Source organism: Zootoca vivipara, chromosome 12, assembly GCF_965207765.1.
Source record: "Zootoca vivipara chromosome 12, rZooViv2.hap1.1, whole genome shotgun sequence".
NCBI lineage: Eukaryota > Metazoa > Chordata > Lepidosauria > Squamata > Lacertidae > Zootoca > Zootoca vivipara.
Genome location: NC_142595.1, coordinates 42,953,627 through 42,968,650, shown reverse-complemented (window position 1 = coordinate 42,968,650; position 15,024 = coordinate 42,953,627). Strand labels below are relative to the sequence as shown.

At 43.6% G+C, this 15,024-nt stretch overlaps 1 protein-coding gene across 1 annotated transcript; it reads right to left on the bottom strand.

Annotated features, from left to right (window-relative positions):
- Positions 1 to 1,144: 1,144 nt before the first annotated feature.
- Positions 1,145 to 2,044, bottom strand: LOC132592979 (vomeronasal type-2 receptor 26-like). The gene has a single exon (XM_060281297.1). The coding sequence runs from the start codon at positions 2,042 to 2,044 to the stop codon at positions 1,145 to 1,147; it is 900 nt and encodes a 299-aa protein (XP_060137280.1).
- Between the last annotated feature and the right edge of the window lie 12,980 nt (positions 2,045 to 15,024).

Below are 15,024 nucleotides of genomic sequence, written 5' to 3'. Positions count from 1 at the left end.
AAATGTTTATTGGAACTCTCATTTTGACTCAAGAAAATCACCATTTTATAGTTCAAATCAGGAAAAATAAATACAGTAAATGGACAAAAGTACAAAGATTCACAAAATGTTTAGGGGTATGCGTACCCCTGCATACCCCCAGAAAAAAGTTATTTCTGCACAAAGTTTGGGCAGGAGAAGAATGAAATAGACCTTTTTGATGGCAGCTAACTCTTCAGAATGGAAGTTTTCAATTGCAAGAACATTAAACCTCACCTGAATATCTCTTGTATTTCAACTCTGTGTTTCTTTTCCATTTCTTGGTATCAGCATTCAAAAAATGTGGAAGAAGACTGTGACTATCGGCAACCGTTGTTGTTGTTGTTGTTGTTGTTGTTGTTGTTGTTTTGTTAACTAAAGATCCAAATATGATCAAGAATCACCAGTCTCAGATGTTCATTACAAGTCCTGTGCTTTATTACAAAATTCACTTGACATGCTTGCATTTCCTTGCTTTTAAAATTTCTCGGTGGTTTCCAATATGCATATAAACACCATATGGTGTTTTACAAACAATAATATAGGAGCAAACCAACAGTAACACCACCAGCTTTGTGTACTAATAATAATACAAATCTAGCCTTTGAATTGCACGCATAAATGTATGGATGCATTGTCTAATCAAGTGGGATTTCAAATAATACAAGCTGCTCATTCCAATGGAAAAAGTGTCTTAATTAATTCAGCTATTGAGTCATCAGCCATTCTGCTCTGCAGCCACATAAAAGTCCAAGGATGGACAGGAATGTTTGAGAGGCAAAGAAAGACAAAAGGGGTGTCCCTTGAGAGTAAAAATGTCTTGAAAGTGTGGTGAGATGAGGGACTGGTTAAGTCCAGGGAAAGTGAATGGTAGTTTAATCTATATGCAGGTCCCACTTTCTGAAGACAGTAAGTTCCCAGGTAATCATTTGTTACCATAGGAGATTGTTCACATAACAGGCCAGCCATGCCCATTATTCCATATGATCTCCCTGCTCTACCACACCTGAATAATCAACATGCCCCGATGGGCTTTTCATCTAAACATGATTTAGTATTTTGCAGGTGTGTATGGAGACACAAGTTTGAAATGAGCAAATTAAAGAATAAGAAAAGTTAAATTCCTTCAGTTTGGCCTCTTTATCAGCTGTTTTCTTTTGTTCAAGTCAGGCCTAAGCAGAATAATGTAGCATTTGGGGGAAAAGATGCAGAGCAGTAAGCCAGCACCAGAACTCAAAATGGAGAAGATCTCCACAGCCACCATGTATTTCCCTTTTGTGCTCAGGTAGGTTGGGATAAAGGTCAACCATACGCTACAGAAGACCAACATGCTGAAGGCGATGAACTTGGCTTCATTGAACGTGTCAGGCAATCTCCTAGCCAGGAAAGCCACAATGAAGCAGATTGTGGCCTGGAAGCCCATGAAGCCCAGGACACAGTAGAACATGGTGACTGAACCTTCATTGCATACAAGCACAATCTCTTCAGTCATTGTGCGCATGTCTAGATCTGGGAATGGGGGTGATGTTGCCAGCCACACACAACAAAGACTGGTCTGAATTAGGGAGCAGGAAAGAACAATGGTAATGGCCAATTTATTCCCCACCCATCTCCTGATACTGGACTCTGGCCTGGTAGCCATGAAAGCTAAAATCACTATGGTGGTTTTGGCCAATATGCAAGAAACCGCCACTGAGAAGATGAGACCAAAAGTAATTTGTCGAAGGAGACAGGTCACCTTATTAGGCTTGCCAATGAAGAGCAGAGCGCAAAGGAAAGAGAGCACGAGGGATATTAGGAGTGCGAAGGTGAGGTCCCTGTTGTTGGCTTTGACTATGGGAGTATGCCAGTACTTAATGAAGACTCTGAGTACCAAAAACGTGAGAACAGATAAGGAATGAGCAGAAACAGCGAAACATAATCCCAAAGGTTCTTCATAAGATAAGTAACTTGTATATTTCGGAATGCAGGAATCATGTTGGTCATTTGGATACTGGTCTTCTGGACATTGAAAACACGCATCCATGTCTGGAAAGCAAAACATGGTTTTCTTTAAAATAAAAACAGCAATACATAGTGCCCTGCAGTATTTAAGCGTTAGTACTATGAAGTCCTGAATCAAGGAAGCTCACATAAATGTAAAAGCCAAGCTTTTTTCTTCAACAAATTACATTCAGTGGAGTTTCTTTGAAACAGTCACTGTTCTCTCTTGGAGGAAGCCGTTTCATTTGGTAGAAGAAGCATCTTCCTTATAGTAAATAAGTGTATTTATATTGGGGAAATCTTCTCATAACACAGGAACACCGGAATCTACCTTATAGCAGATTAGACTATTGATCTCTCTGGCTCATAATTCTCTCCGCAGACTGTCCATGGCTCTCCAGCATTTCTGATAGATGATGCTGGGATTGAATCTGTGACCTTCTGCATGCAGATCAGATGCCCTCTGTTTTGGATGATCTCGTTACCCAGTATTATGTCTGCCAAAAACCTCAAATTATCAGTGATCCGGGAATGCCCTCAGTCATCAGATTGGTTATAATGAATTCCACCATATTTCTCTGAAATCATGTTCTATATTATATTTGATTGGTTTTATTTTACTTTATTACCAACCCTTCCCCCTGAGCTTTCAGATGCCTTACAACAAAATATAGTACTACATTTAAAAACATTTTTGAATCATGAATCATGATGCATATTTGGTGAGACTGTGCTAATATTAAACAATGTTGGGATTTTATTTTTAATGAAATATTTAAATGAATATTCAAGAAGATGCCAGAAGGATTTCTATTGGGAATAGTGCCAGTAAATTTAAAGGAAGCAGACAAGGTATTGTATCTATATGCAACAGTGGCTGTGAGGCTACTGTTAGCAAAAAAAATGGAAAAGTGTCCAGATACCAACGAAAACAGAGTGGCTAGCAAAATTCATAGAATATTATAATTTGGTCAAATTAATTGGGAATATTGGAAGGGTTTCAAAAGAAAAAACGGAGAAAGAATAGAAGATGTTTAAAGAATATTTTAAAAAGTATATTGAAAAGCTGGAACTTATATCAGATTAAGACAAGTTCTGTAATAAACATATAGAGCAGGCATCCCCAAACTGCGGCCCTCCAGATGTTCTGGCCTACAACTCCCATGATTCCTAGCTAAGAGGACCAGTGGTCAGGGATGATGGGAATTGTAGTCCAAAACATCTGGAGGGCCAAAGTTTGGGGATGTCTGATATAGAGAAACAGGAAGATGAAAATGATATATGAAATATTAATTAGTATTAGTTAGTATTTATAGTAAAGAAGGATAAGAAGTGTATAGAGATAACAGTATGCAAGAGAAAGTAATGGAATGTAAAATAAATTAGAGCTGATGTGATTGGAAGTCTATCACATCGGGTGGTGGTGGGGGAAATGAGTATGTAGATGTGTGCAGTCAGTATTGTATTTCCAAATAAGAATGTATGAAATAGTGTATGTAAGGTTAGGCTTGTAATATGTTTGTAATATATATGTAATATTGTTGAATTTTCCTAATAAAATTTGTTTTAATTTTTTTTTAAAAGTTTTTAAAAGTTAACAACTTTTTTTTAAAAAAATAAACCACCCACATAAAGCCCTTACAGAAATTGATACAAAAAAGATACAGTGACGACACTTGTTACATCAGCAATGGTTATGTCACCTTTGAAATAGCAAAAATTAAAAAAATCAATCAATCAATCAATGCCTGTGGAGCCTGATATATACATCAATAGTTTGGATTATTAATTCCAATTGGCAGTCAGAAACAAATTAGATGCACTGCAGCAATAATTTCTGCTTGTGCAATGAAATGCAGGGTTCTCTTCTCTCTGTGTGTTATCTCCACATCTAACTCTTACCTGCTCTGGAGGGCGGAGGGAAAATCCAGAGTAGATTTACAAGGTTCCAGGGCTGTTCATGAACAGAACTTCGGGTATGTTGTTGTTGTTTAGTCGTTCAGTCGTGTCCGACCCTTCGTGACCCCATGGACCATTGCACGCCAGGCACTCCTGTCTTGCACTGCCTCCCGCAGTTTGGTCAAACTCATGTTCGTAGCTTCGAGAACACTGTCCAACCATCTTGTCCTCTGTCGTCCCCTTCTCCTAGTGCCCTCCATCTTTCCCAACATCAGGGTCTTTTCCAAGGATTCTTCTCTTCTCATGAGGTGGCCAAAGTATTGGAGCCTCAGCTTCACGATCTGTCCTTCCAGGGAGCACTCAGGGCTGATTTCCTTCAGAATGGATAGGTTTGATCTTCTTGCAGTCCATGGGACTCTCAAGAGTCTCCTCCAGCACCATAATTCAAAAGCATCAATTCTTCGGCGCTCAGCCTTCTTTATGGTCCAGCTTTCACTTCCATGCATCACTGCTGGGAAAACCATAGCTTTAACTATACGGACCTTTGTCGGCAAGGTGATGTCTCTACTTTTTAACATGCTGTCTAGGTTTGTCATTGCTTTTCTACCAAGAAGCAGGCGTCTTTTAATTTCGTGACTGCTGTCACCATCTACAGTGATCAAGGAGCCCAAGAAAGTAAAATCTCTCACTGCCTCCATTTCTTCCCCTTCTATTTGCCAGGAGGTGATAGGACCAGTGGCCATGATCTTGGTTTTTTTGATGTTGAGCTTCAGACCATATTTTGCGCTCTCCTCTTTCACCCTCATTAAAAGGTTCTTTAATTCCTCCTCACTTCCTGCCATCAAGGTTGTGTCATCAGCATATCTGAGGTTGTTGATATTTCTTCCGGCAATCTTAATTCCGGCTTGGGATTCATCTAGTCCAGCCTTTCGCATGATGAATTCTGCATATAAGTTAAATAAGCAGGGAGACAATATACAACCTTGTCGTACTCCTTTCCCAATTTTGAACCAATCAGTTGCTCCATATCCAGTTCTAACTATAGCTTCTTGTCCCACATAGAGATTTCTCAGGAGACAGATGAGGTGATCAGGCACTCCCATTTCTTTAAGAACTTGCCATAGTTTGCTGTGGTCGACACAGTCAAAGGCTTTTGCATAGTCAATGAAGCAGAAGTAGACGTTTTTCTGGAACTCTCTAGCTTTCTCCATAATCCAGCGCATGTTTGCTATTTGGTCTCTGGTTCCTCTGCCCTTTCGAAATCCAGCTTGCACTTCTGGGAGTTCTCGGTCCACATACTGCCTAAGCCTGCCTTGTAGAATTTTAAGCATAACCTTGCTAGCGTGTGAAATGAGCGCAATTGTGCGGTAGTTGGAGCATTCTTTGGCACTGCCCTTCTTTGGAATTGGGATGTAGACTGATCTTCTCCAATCCTCTGGCCATTGCTGAGTTTTCCAAACTTGCTGGCATATTGGGTGTAGCACCTTAACAGCATCATCTTTTAAAATTTTAAATAGTTCAGCTGGAATATCATCACTTCCACTGGCCTTGTTATTAGCAGTGCTTTCTAAGGCCCATTTGACTTCACTCTCCAAGATGTCTGGCTCAAGGTCAACAACCACACTACCTGGGGTGTACGAGACCTCCATATCTTTCTGGTATAATTCCTCTGTGTATTCTTGCCACCTCTTCTTGATGTCTTCTGCTTTTGTTAGGTCCTTACCACTTTTGTCCTTGATTATGGTAATCTTTGTACGAAATGTTCCTTTCATATCCCCAATTTTCTTGAACAGATCTCTGCTTTTCCCCATTCTATTGTTTTCCTCTATTTCTTTGCATTGCTCATTTAAGAAGACCCTCTTGTCTCTCCTTGCTGTTTTTTGGAAATCTGCATTCAGTTTCCTGTATCTTTCCCTATCTCCCTTGCATTTTGCTTGCCTCCTCTCCTCCGCTATTTGTAAGGCCTCGTTGGACAGCCATTTTGCTTTCTTGCATTTCCTTTTCCTTGGGATGGTTTTCGTTGCTGCCTCCTGTATAATGTTACGAGCCTCCATCCATAGTTCTTCAGGCACTCTGTCCACCAAATCTAAATCCTTAAACCTGTTCCTCGCTTCCACTGTGTATTCATAAGGGATTTGATTCAGATTGTATCTTACTGGCCCAGTGGTTTTTCCTACTTTCTTCAGTTTAAGCTGGAATTTTGCTATAAGAAGCTGATGATATGAGTTACAGTCAGCTCCAGGTCTTGTTTTTGCTGACTGTATAGAGCTTCTCCATCTTTGGCTGCAGAGAATATAATCAATCTGATTTCGATGCTGCCCATTTGGTGATATCCATGTGTAGAGTCGTATCTTGTGTTGTTGGAAAAGAGTGTTTGTGATGACCAGCTTGTTCTCTTGAAAGAACTCTTTTAGCCTTTGCCCTGCTTCATTTTGAACTCCAAGGCCAAACTTGCCAGTTGTTCCTTTTATCTCTTGATTCCCTACTTTAGCATTCCAATCCCCTGTAATGAGCAGAACATCCTTCTTTGGTGTCATTTCTAGAAGGTGTTGTAGGTCTTCATAGAATTGGTCAATTTCACTTTCTTCAGCACCAGTAGTTGGTGCATAAACTTGGATTACTGTGATGTTAAAAGGTCTGCCTTGGATTCGTATCGTGATCATTCTGTCATTTTTGAGATTGCATCCCATTACAGCTTTTGCCACTCTTTTGTTGACTATGAGGGCCACTCCATTTCTACTACGGGATTCTTGCCCACAGTAGTAGATATGATAGTCATCCGAACTGAATTCGCCCATTCCCTTCCATTTTAGTTCACTGATGCCCAGGATGTCGATATTTATTCTTGTCATCTCATTTTTGACCACATCCAGCTTACCTCCATTCATGGTTCTTACATTCCAGGTTCCTATGCAATATTTTTCTTTACAGCATCGGACTTTCCTTTCGCTTCCAGGCATGTCCGCAACTGAGCGTCCTTTCGGCTTTGGCCCAGCCGCTTCATCAGCTCTGAATCTACTTGTACTTGTCCTCCGCTCTTCCTCAGTAGCATGTTGGACGCCTTCCGACCTGAGGGGCTCATCTTCCAGCGTCATAACTTTTATATGCCTGTTGTCTTTGTCCATTGAGTTTTCTTGGCAGGGATACTGGAGTGGCTTGCCAGTTCCTTCTCCAGGTGGATCACGTTTAGTCAAAACTCTCCACTCTGACCTGTCCATCTTGGGTGGCCCTGCATGGCATAGCTCATAGCTTGTCTGAGTTATGCAAGCCCCTTCGCCACAACAAGGCATTGATCCATGAAGGGGAACTTCGGGTATGGGGTGGTATAGATATAACAACAACAACAACAACAACAACAACAACAACAACAACAACAACAACGAGATGAGGGAGGGGAAGCTCAAAAGTCATTATCCGAGCACATCTAAGTAGTTGGATACTGCCCATTATATTTGAAGAAGTGCTCTACATTGCATTTCTTACCACTCTGATTTGAAATCTTCCCTTCAGGACATGGGAGGCAACGATAGCAGCAAAATGGCTTCCCTTCCAACTTTATCTTCCTATACCCTGGATGGCAATTGTCATTACACACAGAAAGGGGTTGTCCCTGTCAATAAATAAAAGCAGAAATGTTTTATAATGGCCATAAATTCTATTTTGGAAGTTTTATATTTCAGTGGTTTCTTCACAGTTACAAACGGTTTGACCAAATATTTTATTAGTGATTTTCTTTATTGAAGAAGTTCTGGATCCTGTTTCTCAACATTGCTAATCGCAGGGCCTTTTTTTCACTTTAAATATTTAAATATTTAAATTTGGCACAAGGATAGCTTATGGCATCCTGGTTTTTCTAAATGTTTGAGAGCGATATATAGCGTATTGTGTAGCAAAGGACAGCACTCCGGCAAGTTGCAGGAAAACTGTCATTGGTAATAGAATGATGAGCTACCAGAATTCCAGTAATGGAAAGAGCCTTGGGGTAAGGGTAGATGGCTGGTAATAATTTTTGATTTTGCTATCAAATTACCTAAGTCGATCATTATATCAGCTGTTGCTATTGTTGTACTTATGCTATTCTGGATTAGTTGTAGTTTCCGGGTCACCTTCAAAGGTAGCCCCACGTAGAGCGCATTGCAGTAGTCCAAGCGGGAGATAACTAGAGCATGCACCACTCTGGCGGGACAGTCCGCGGGCTTCAGCCTGTGTACCAGATGGAGCTGATAGACAGCTGCCCTGGATACAGAATTAACCTGTGCCTCCATGGACAGCTGTGAGTCCAAAATGACTTCCAGGCTCCTTACCTGGTCCTTCAGGGGCACAGTTACCCTATTCAGGACCAGGGAGTCCCCCACACCTGCCCTCCTCCTGTCTCCCACAAACAGTACTTCTGTCTTGTCCGGATTCAACCTCAATCTGTTAGCTGCCATCCATCCTCCAACCGCCTCCAGACACTCACAGAGGACCTTCACCGCCTTCACTGGTTCTGATTTGAAAGAGATGTAGAGCTGGGAATCATCCGCATACTGATGAACACCCAAGCCAAACCCCCTGATGATCTCTCCCATTCCAATGTTAAATTAAGTACTTCAAACAGCAATTAAACCTGATCAAAGTTTTGCCTATCTACACCTCACTGATGTAGGTAGGCTGGAATGTTGTATGCATCCCAGCCAACCTCCATCAATTATAACTTGTGGCATGGAAATCCTGAACCCTACAGTGAAAGAGCTAACTTAAAAAATTGAGATGCAGCCGCATCCAAGAAGAGTCTAAAAGCAGATCGACTGTCTTTTTGGCAATCACTCCCCACCCACATAAACCCAAAGACATCAGATCAGAATGCCTGTGGATATTATGATATGATTAAAAACAGCTACTTCGTACATGATATCATCAATCAGTTTCTCAGATGGATGTCCTCTGAAATCCATTGAATCAAATGTCATGTAGATCTGAGAAATAATTCCAGCAATGATGAGATCTCCTGAATGATAATAATTGTGCATAATAGAAAGAGGAGTGTCAGCAGTGTATGTGGCAACAGGAACACTGCATATCATATAAGGCAGGAACACTAATATTGAGACCATGAATAGTACCATATTGACTGAAAATCTACCTCCCAGTCACCAATTTGACTCTTCTAACATGATTACTGAAGTAGCAAGAACAATCACACCATAGGTTGATTTGGAAGCCCTGACAATGAAAAGAATCAGGAGGGTGGAAGGGTATAAATCTGTCTCTAGACCCAGCTCCAAATGGAGCAAGGAATATTAACGACATCATTCAGACTTCATTGTTTTGCCGTGTTCACTGGAAATCTATAGGGACTTGAAAAGAAGTAGAATTAACCATGGCAATTTTGATGATTATGGGCTGCAGGAGTCAATACTGTTGTAGTTTCTCTGTGCTAGTACAGAGGAAATGTAGTTATTACAACTCAATAGAAGCCACCTGTGGTCGTTTATGGGATTGCAAGTGGCAGGTGAGCTAAGAAAAAGCAAGATGAGGCCAACAGAAAAATAAGTCAGGAAGGAAAGGAGGGAGGGAGGGAAAGGAAGAAAGATTTTTCTAACTTGGGCTGGATTTACAAAATGAGAAAGAATCAACATTCAAATGGGAACTTCAATTATTATGGAGCAGGGGCAGCTTCCCCCTTGTATAGGAGTATGCAGGGGCAGGCAGGGGCATTTTGCCACTTGAGACAAAACTTGTGGCAGTGCCGCCAACCCCTGCTGCTACGTCTTCTTTCTTGCCTCCAACAGACACCTGCTTCTGAGCATCTAACACCCACCACTACTGGGCATTTGCCTCTCTTCTTCTTTGACGATCACTCGTAGCCGAGTAAGATTGTCTTCCAAAAACACGGTTTTAACAATGGGTCCATAAGTGACTGTGGAGGCCAATTCTGGATCCACACTCCCTTCCACAGTGGGGACATTGGTTTCCAGGCGGGAGTTGATCACAGTGTGGATTTGCCAAGCGTGCCTTCCTCCTAGCACGTTTCTCCCTTGCGTCCTGAGATCGAGTTTCTTCAAAGCCCATGACACCTTTGGTAAAGGCTGTTCTCCAACTGGAGCGCTCGCAGGCCAGTGTTTCCCAGTTGTCAGTGTTTATACTACATTTTTTTTAGATTTGCCTTGAGACAGTCTTTAAACCTCTTTTGTTGACCACCAGCACTACGCTTTCCATTTTTAAGTACGGAATAGAATAGTTGCTTTGGAAGACGATCATCAGTCGCCGCACAACATGACCAGTCCAATGAAGTTGGTGTTGAAGAATCATTGCTTCAACACTGGTGATCTTTGCTTCCTCCAGTACACTGGTATTAGTTCACCTGTCTTCCCACCTCTTTCTTGTGCTTGCCACCTCTTTCTGCTCCTTGGCCATTGTAGACACCCACACCCACTGCTTCTAGACCCTATCACTCCTGCAGGCTGCACCATTGCCTGCCTGCTGTTGCCAGTGTGCTGGCGCTTCTTCAGAGGACAACAGGCAAGCTGCAATGGAAGACCTGGCAAGGCCATGGTAGAGGGAAGAAGAGGGTGATGAACAGAGTGGCTTACAAGCATCCCCCTTTCTTCCTGATTTTTCTTTCATTGTTACCGTAGCTCAGTACCTGCCTACCCAGACCACAGTGTTTAATCCCCCCTCTTCCAAGACCCCACCATTTTGACACCAGCTTAAATAAGAGAACCCTGGGATGCACACAGCTTTTCAATCTGTTGGGGGTTCAGCTTCTCCCTCCCCAGTCATCTGGTCAGTCATTTGATGAATGGAGAGGGATGAATAATCTTCTTCAATTGATCTGCATGAATCGGAGAAGAGGGACCTCTGTCATATAGCTTTTGTTTGGTCAAGGAACTCTGGAGGAGAGTTCCTTGACCAAACAAAATAAGTTTGGGGTAAAAATAAAATAAAAATAGTATATCCATTGACTGGTTTAGGTCACAGCCTGATGGTACTTATTTCAGGGCATAGTTGAGGTACAGGATGGAAGGAAATACTTCCAGGCCAGGGGGTATACAACCTGTGGCCATGGAGTCAGAAAATCTAAGTAACTACCAGCCAGTTGCCAATCTCCATTTCTTGGGCAAGGTTCTTGAGTTGGTGGTCATGGACCAGATCCAGGTGACTTTGGAGGAAACTGGCTTTCCAGATCAATCTCTTATTTTGTCACAGAAACAGCTTTGGTTGCCCTGCATGATGACCTCTGTCCAGAGAGAGACAGGGAAAATGTGTCCCTGTTAATACCCCTTGACCTCTTAGCAGCTTCTGATAACATTGACCTTGGTATCCTTCTGGACCAGCTGTCCAAGTTAGGAGCACTTTGCAGTTGTTCTGAGCCTTCTTGGAGGGCCATTTCCATAGGCTGATGCTTGAGGAGTACTCTTCAGCCCTGTGGAGCCTTCCATGTGGAGTTCCTCGGGGTTCAATTTTATCAATTTTACTTAAACTAGGGATGTGGGTGGCACTGTGGTCTAAACCACAGAACCTAGGGTTTGCCGATCAGAAAGTCAGCGGTTCGAATCCCCGCGACGGGGTGAGCTCCCGTTGCTCGGTCCCAGCTCCTGCCAACCTAGCATTTCAAAAGCACATCAAAGTGCAAGTAGATAAATAGGTACCACTCCGGCGGGAAGGTAAACGGCATTTCCGTGCACTGCTCTGTTTCGCCAGAAGCAGCTTAGTCATGCTGGCCACATGACCCAGAAGCTGTACAACGGCTCCCTCAGCCAGTAAAGTGAGATGAGCACTGCAACCCCAGAGTCGTCCGCGACTGGACCTAACAGTCAGGGGTCCCTTACCAGTTTGGTTCTGTGAGATATTGCAGAAGAAAAATTATTTAACACAACTGGAGAGAAGTCTCCTTTGGACATGTGCAGTGGGACCCAGCTGGTTTGTAATGACCCATAGTAAGAAATAACAAACTGGAAGTAATGTGTTCAAAAATGAATACTAACAAAAAAGAGGGAGTAGTTTGCAAGGTCTCCCTTTTCAAAAGTGGCAAGAAGTCTTGCATACTTTATGAACTTCTGCTATCAAAACTCAGTTGTGATGGCCAGTAGGACTGTAATGAAAACAGGGCCACTGATAAACAAGAGAGAGGTATCATGCTCAAGGCTACCCCAGAGTTTGTAAAAGTATACAATCAATGTTTTAAATATTTGGCCTAAGGAGGCCAAAGCCCCTCCTCAAAAACATACAAAGCATACCTTGAATTTAGGTTTTCTTCAGTTACTGGCAGAGATTAATACCCAAATAATATTTGCAATACAGAAGACAATTGACTCTGTTGTTAGTGTTGATCTATAGTTATTGTTGTTATAAGTTATATTTGAGTGGTGCAGCAATCTACTTGTAATACTGTATGATTTCATGCCTAAGTAATAAAGATTTGAGATGTGCAAATCAGCTGGGTAATGGAACTGATAGGTTTGTTTGGGGAAATGGCCACAGAAATGGTCACAGAAGAAGCCTTGTTCCATAGGTTTTATTTTGGTGATAAGACATGAATGTAACTCTGCTGTGTTAAGTTGTGTTCTCTCCTAGCTTCAGTCCACTGCATGGGCGTACCCAGGATCAAAACTAGGGGGGGGGCAAGGGGAGGGGCCAAGGCACGGAAGGGGAGGGGCCACAAAGTGGGCGGGAACAGATGCTTTTAAAATGTTCTTAAAATAGAACATTTGATGAGCGTATCTGCTGGTGGCTTAAGGTTTGCGGATTGCAATAGATGTGTGTGGTAGAGAAGGACATATGTTAATGCAAGACGAGTAAAGACAGAGCACAGCATATATATACTGTATATAGCAACTCCGTTGGGAAAACGGTCTCTGCTAGGATTATATGGGCTGCGGGAGGTTGTGTGGCGGCCAGCCTGATCGCAAACGGGTTACCTCTTACTACGTAACAAGACACGTATCGAAGTATTGAAGTATTGTCGCACCGCAGCATCCCTTGGAACAAACCTGCCCCTTTATCCCTAATTGATGTCTCACAAAAAGATAGCCGCGGTTCTGCCGACGGCGTCTTAATTATTTTGCTTTGGGTCTGACAACCGCGTTGCAAAAAGCGGGGATGTCTACCGGGAGGAAAGGGAATACGGGGCTTTGGGGGAAGGAGGCAGGAAAAGGTCTGCGTAGAGATAATGGAGGGGGCGGTGGAAATCCCGCCAGTCTCGCTGGAGAACCTGCGCATCCCTGCAGTGCATCTGTTGAGTCAGCCCCGCCGCGTTCATCGAGGCCGATTCCGAATCCGTGCGCGCTGTGCACACAACCGTCGCCTTGCAAACCCTGAGCCCGCTTGAAATGAAGGCACTGCAGGCAGGCACAGGCAATGATCGAGCAGCTTTCGAGAGGGGGGCGGGTGCCCAGTACCGTATTTGTGGGGGGTGGGGAGAAGGAAGTGGGTGGGATGGGAGAAGCCCTCTCACCGCGTTGCTGCAAAGGAGGCGCGGGCTCTGAGAGCGGAACTCAAATCCGCAGCGCCTTGTTGCAGGGAGGAAGCCTTTTGGCAGCGCTCCTGACGCTGTAGGCTGTGCGAGGAGGAGCGTGGGTTCCCCGCTCCCTGGTTCCCCGCCGCGCTTGGCCTTGCCTGAGGGCGCGCCGGGGAGCTGGAGGGAGGGTGCGGCGCGGCGCGGCGGGAATGGCGAACTCGCGCTCCGCCGGGCTGTGCTCTGCCTCTGCCCACCAGCCCTGCTTCTAGAGTAGGGCAGCTGCCCTAACTTGCCGTATGGTGGGTACGCCCTTGGTCCACTGTTTCATGGCATTTGATAAATCAACACCGTAAAGCAAGCTTCGGTTAGGCACAAGTCAGGCATGGCTCAATTCACTTAAAACCATGGAACAAGTTATGCTTAATAAATTGGGTCCTCCCTGCAAGAGAGGGCACGTGTTGCAGTGGGTCCTGGCAACCAGGTCTGTGTTGGGGCGGGGACAATTGGAGCAGCCACAACACCCTATTGGTGGTCCATCTGAAGGGGTGCAATTGGGCTGAGGGCCTGTCAATCAAAGATTCAGATGGACCACTATTTAATCGTTGCACGTGACTGTCGAGATCTTCTTCTCCAGCACTGTGCACCAAAACACCTGCCCACCTCTCCCTAATTTTAGGGCTTCGCTTGACCTTGCTGTGCCGTCGTGTGTCATCTACCGTTGGTGCAGGGGCATGGCAGGAATTTCCCCCACTTGGCTGATTGGCTGTGCCACTTGGGTTTCGCCTGCCACATAGCAAATTGTCACAACTTGTACGGTTGCGGATAGGCTCTGGTTCATGCTGATAGGGGTGGAATGATCCCTTACCACCCTATCGAAAAACAGGTATTCCTCTTAAAGGAATCCATTGGGCCAATGGTTGGTATTCCCCCAGGGGATGCCCTATCCAGTGTTCTGGGCACATGTGGGGGAATCAGGCCCTGGCTGGCACACGCCAGTCAGGTAACCCCATCCCAGATGTGCACCTGGCTGCGGACTCATGGTGTGCCCTGAGTCAGTGCTACCTAGGTAGCTTTTGGAACCAGAGCCTATGCAACCACTCATATTATCCGCATATTAGATTTTTGGCGCTGACATCTAAATCTTTGCATTATTGTCTTAGGGTAATTTAAATGTTATTACGCCAGCAATATCGCCTTGAATTATGCTTTGTTGCTTGTCTCTGGCATTTTTGTATTGTTTTATTTTGCTATGGCTGTATGCTAACACAATAAAGGTTTGAATTGAATTGCAACCACTCACTTGATTTGTAATCAATAAAGTTGTGGCCTAAATTCTGCCAAAAACCAAACCAAAACACGAGTCATGTCTGTATTTATTTCTAGGCCTGGATTAAAGGGTCTCCACACGCAATAATGAACTCCCAACATTTACAATGGGATCTCCCACTCTATCTCTGTAGAGTCTAGTTTTATCCTGGTGTTTATTGTGCGCTCTCTCTCTCTCTCTCTCTCTCTCTCTCTCTCTCTCTCTCACACACACACACACACACACACACACCAGCAAAATGAAGACATGAGACAATGAATGGGTTGAACTATGGGCCATAATATTTATTAATTTACATCTGTAACATGCTTAACTAGCTGAAGTCAATCACCCAAACTCATGCTAATATCTCCTGTTA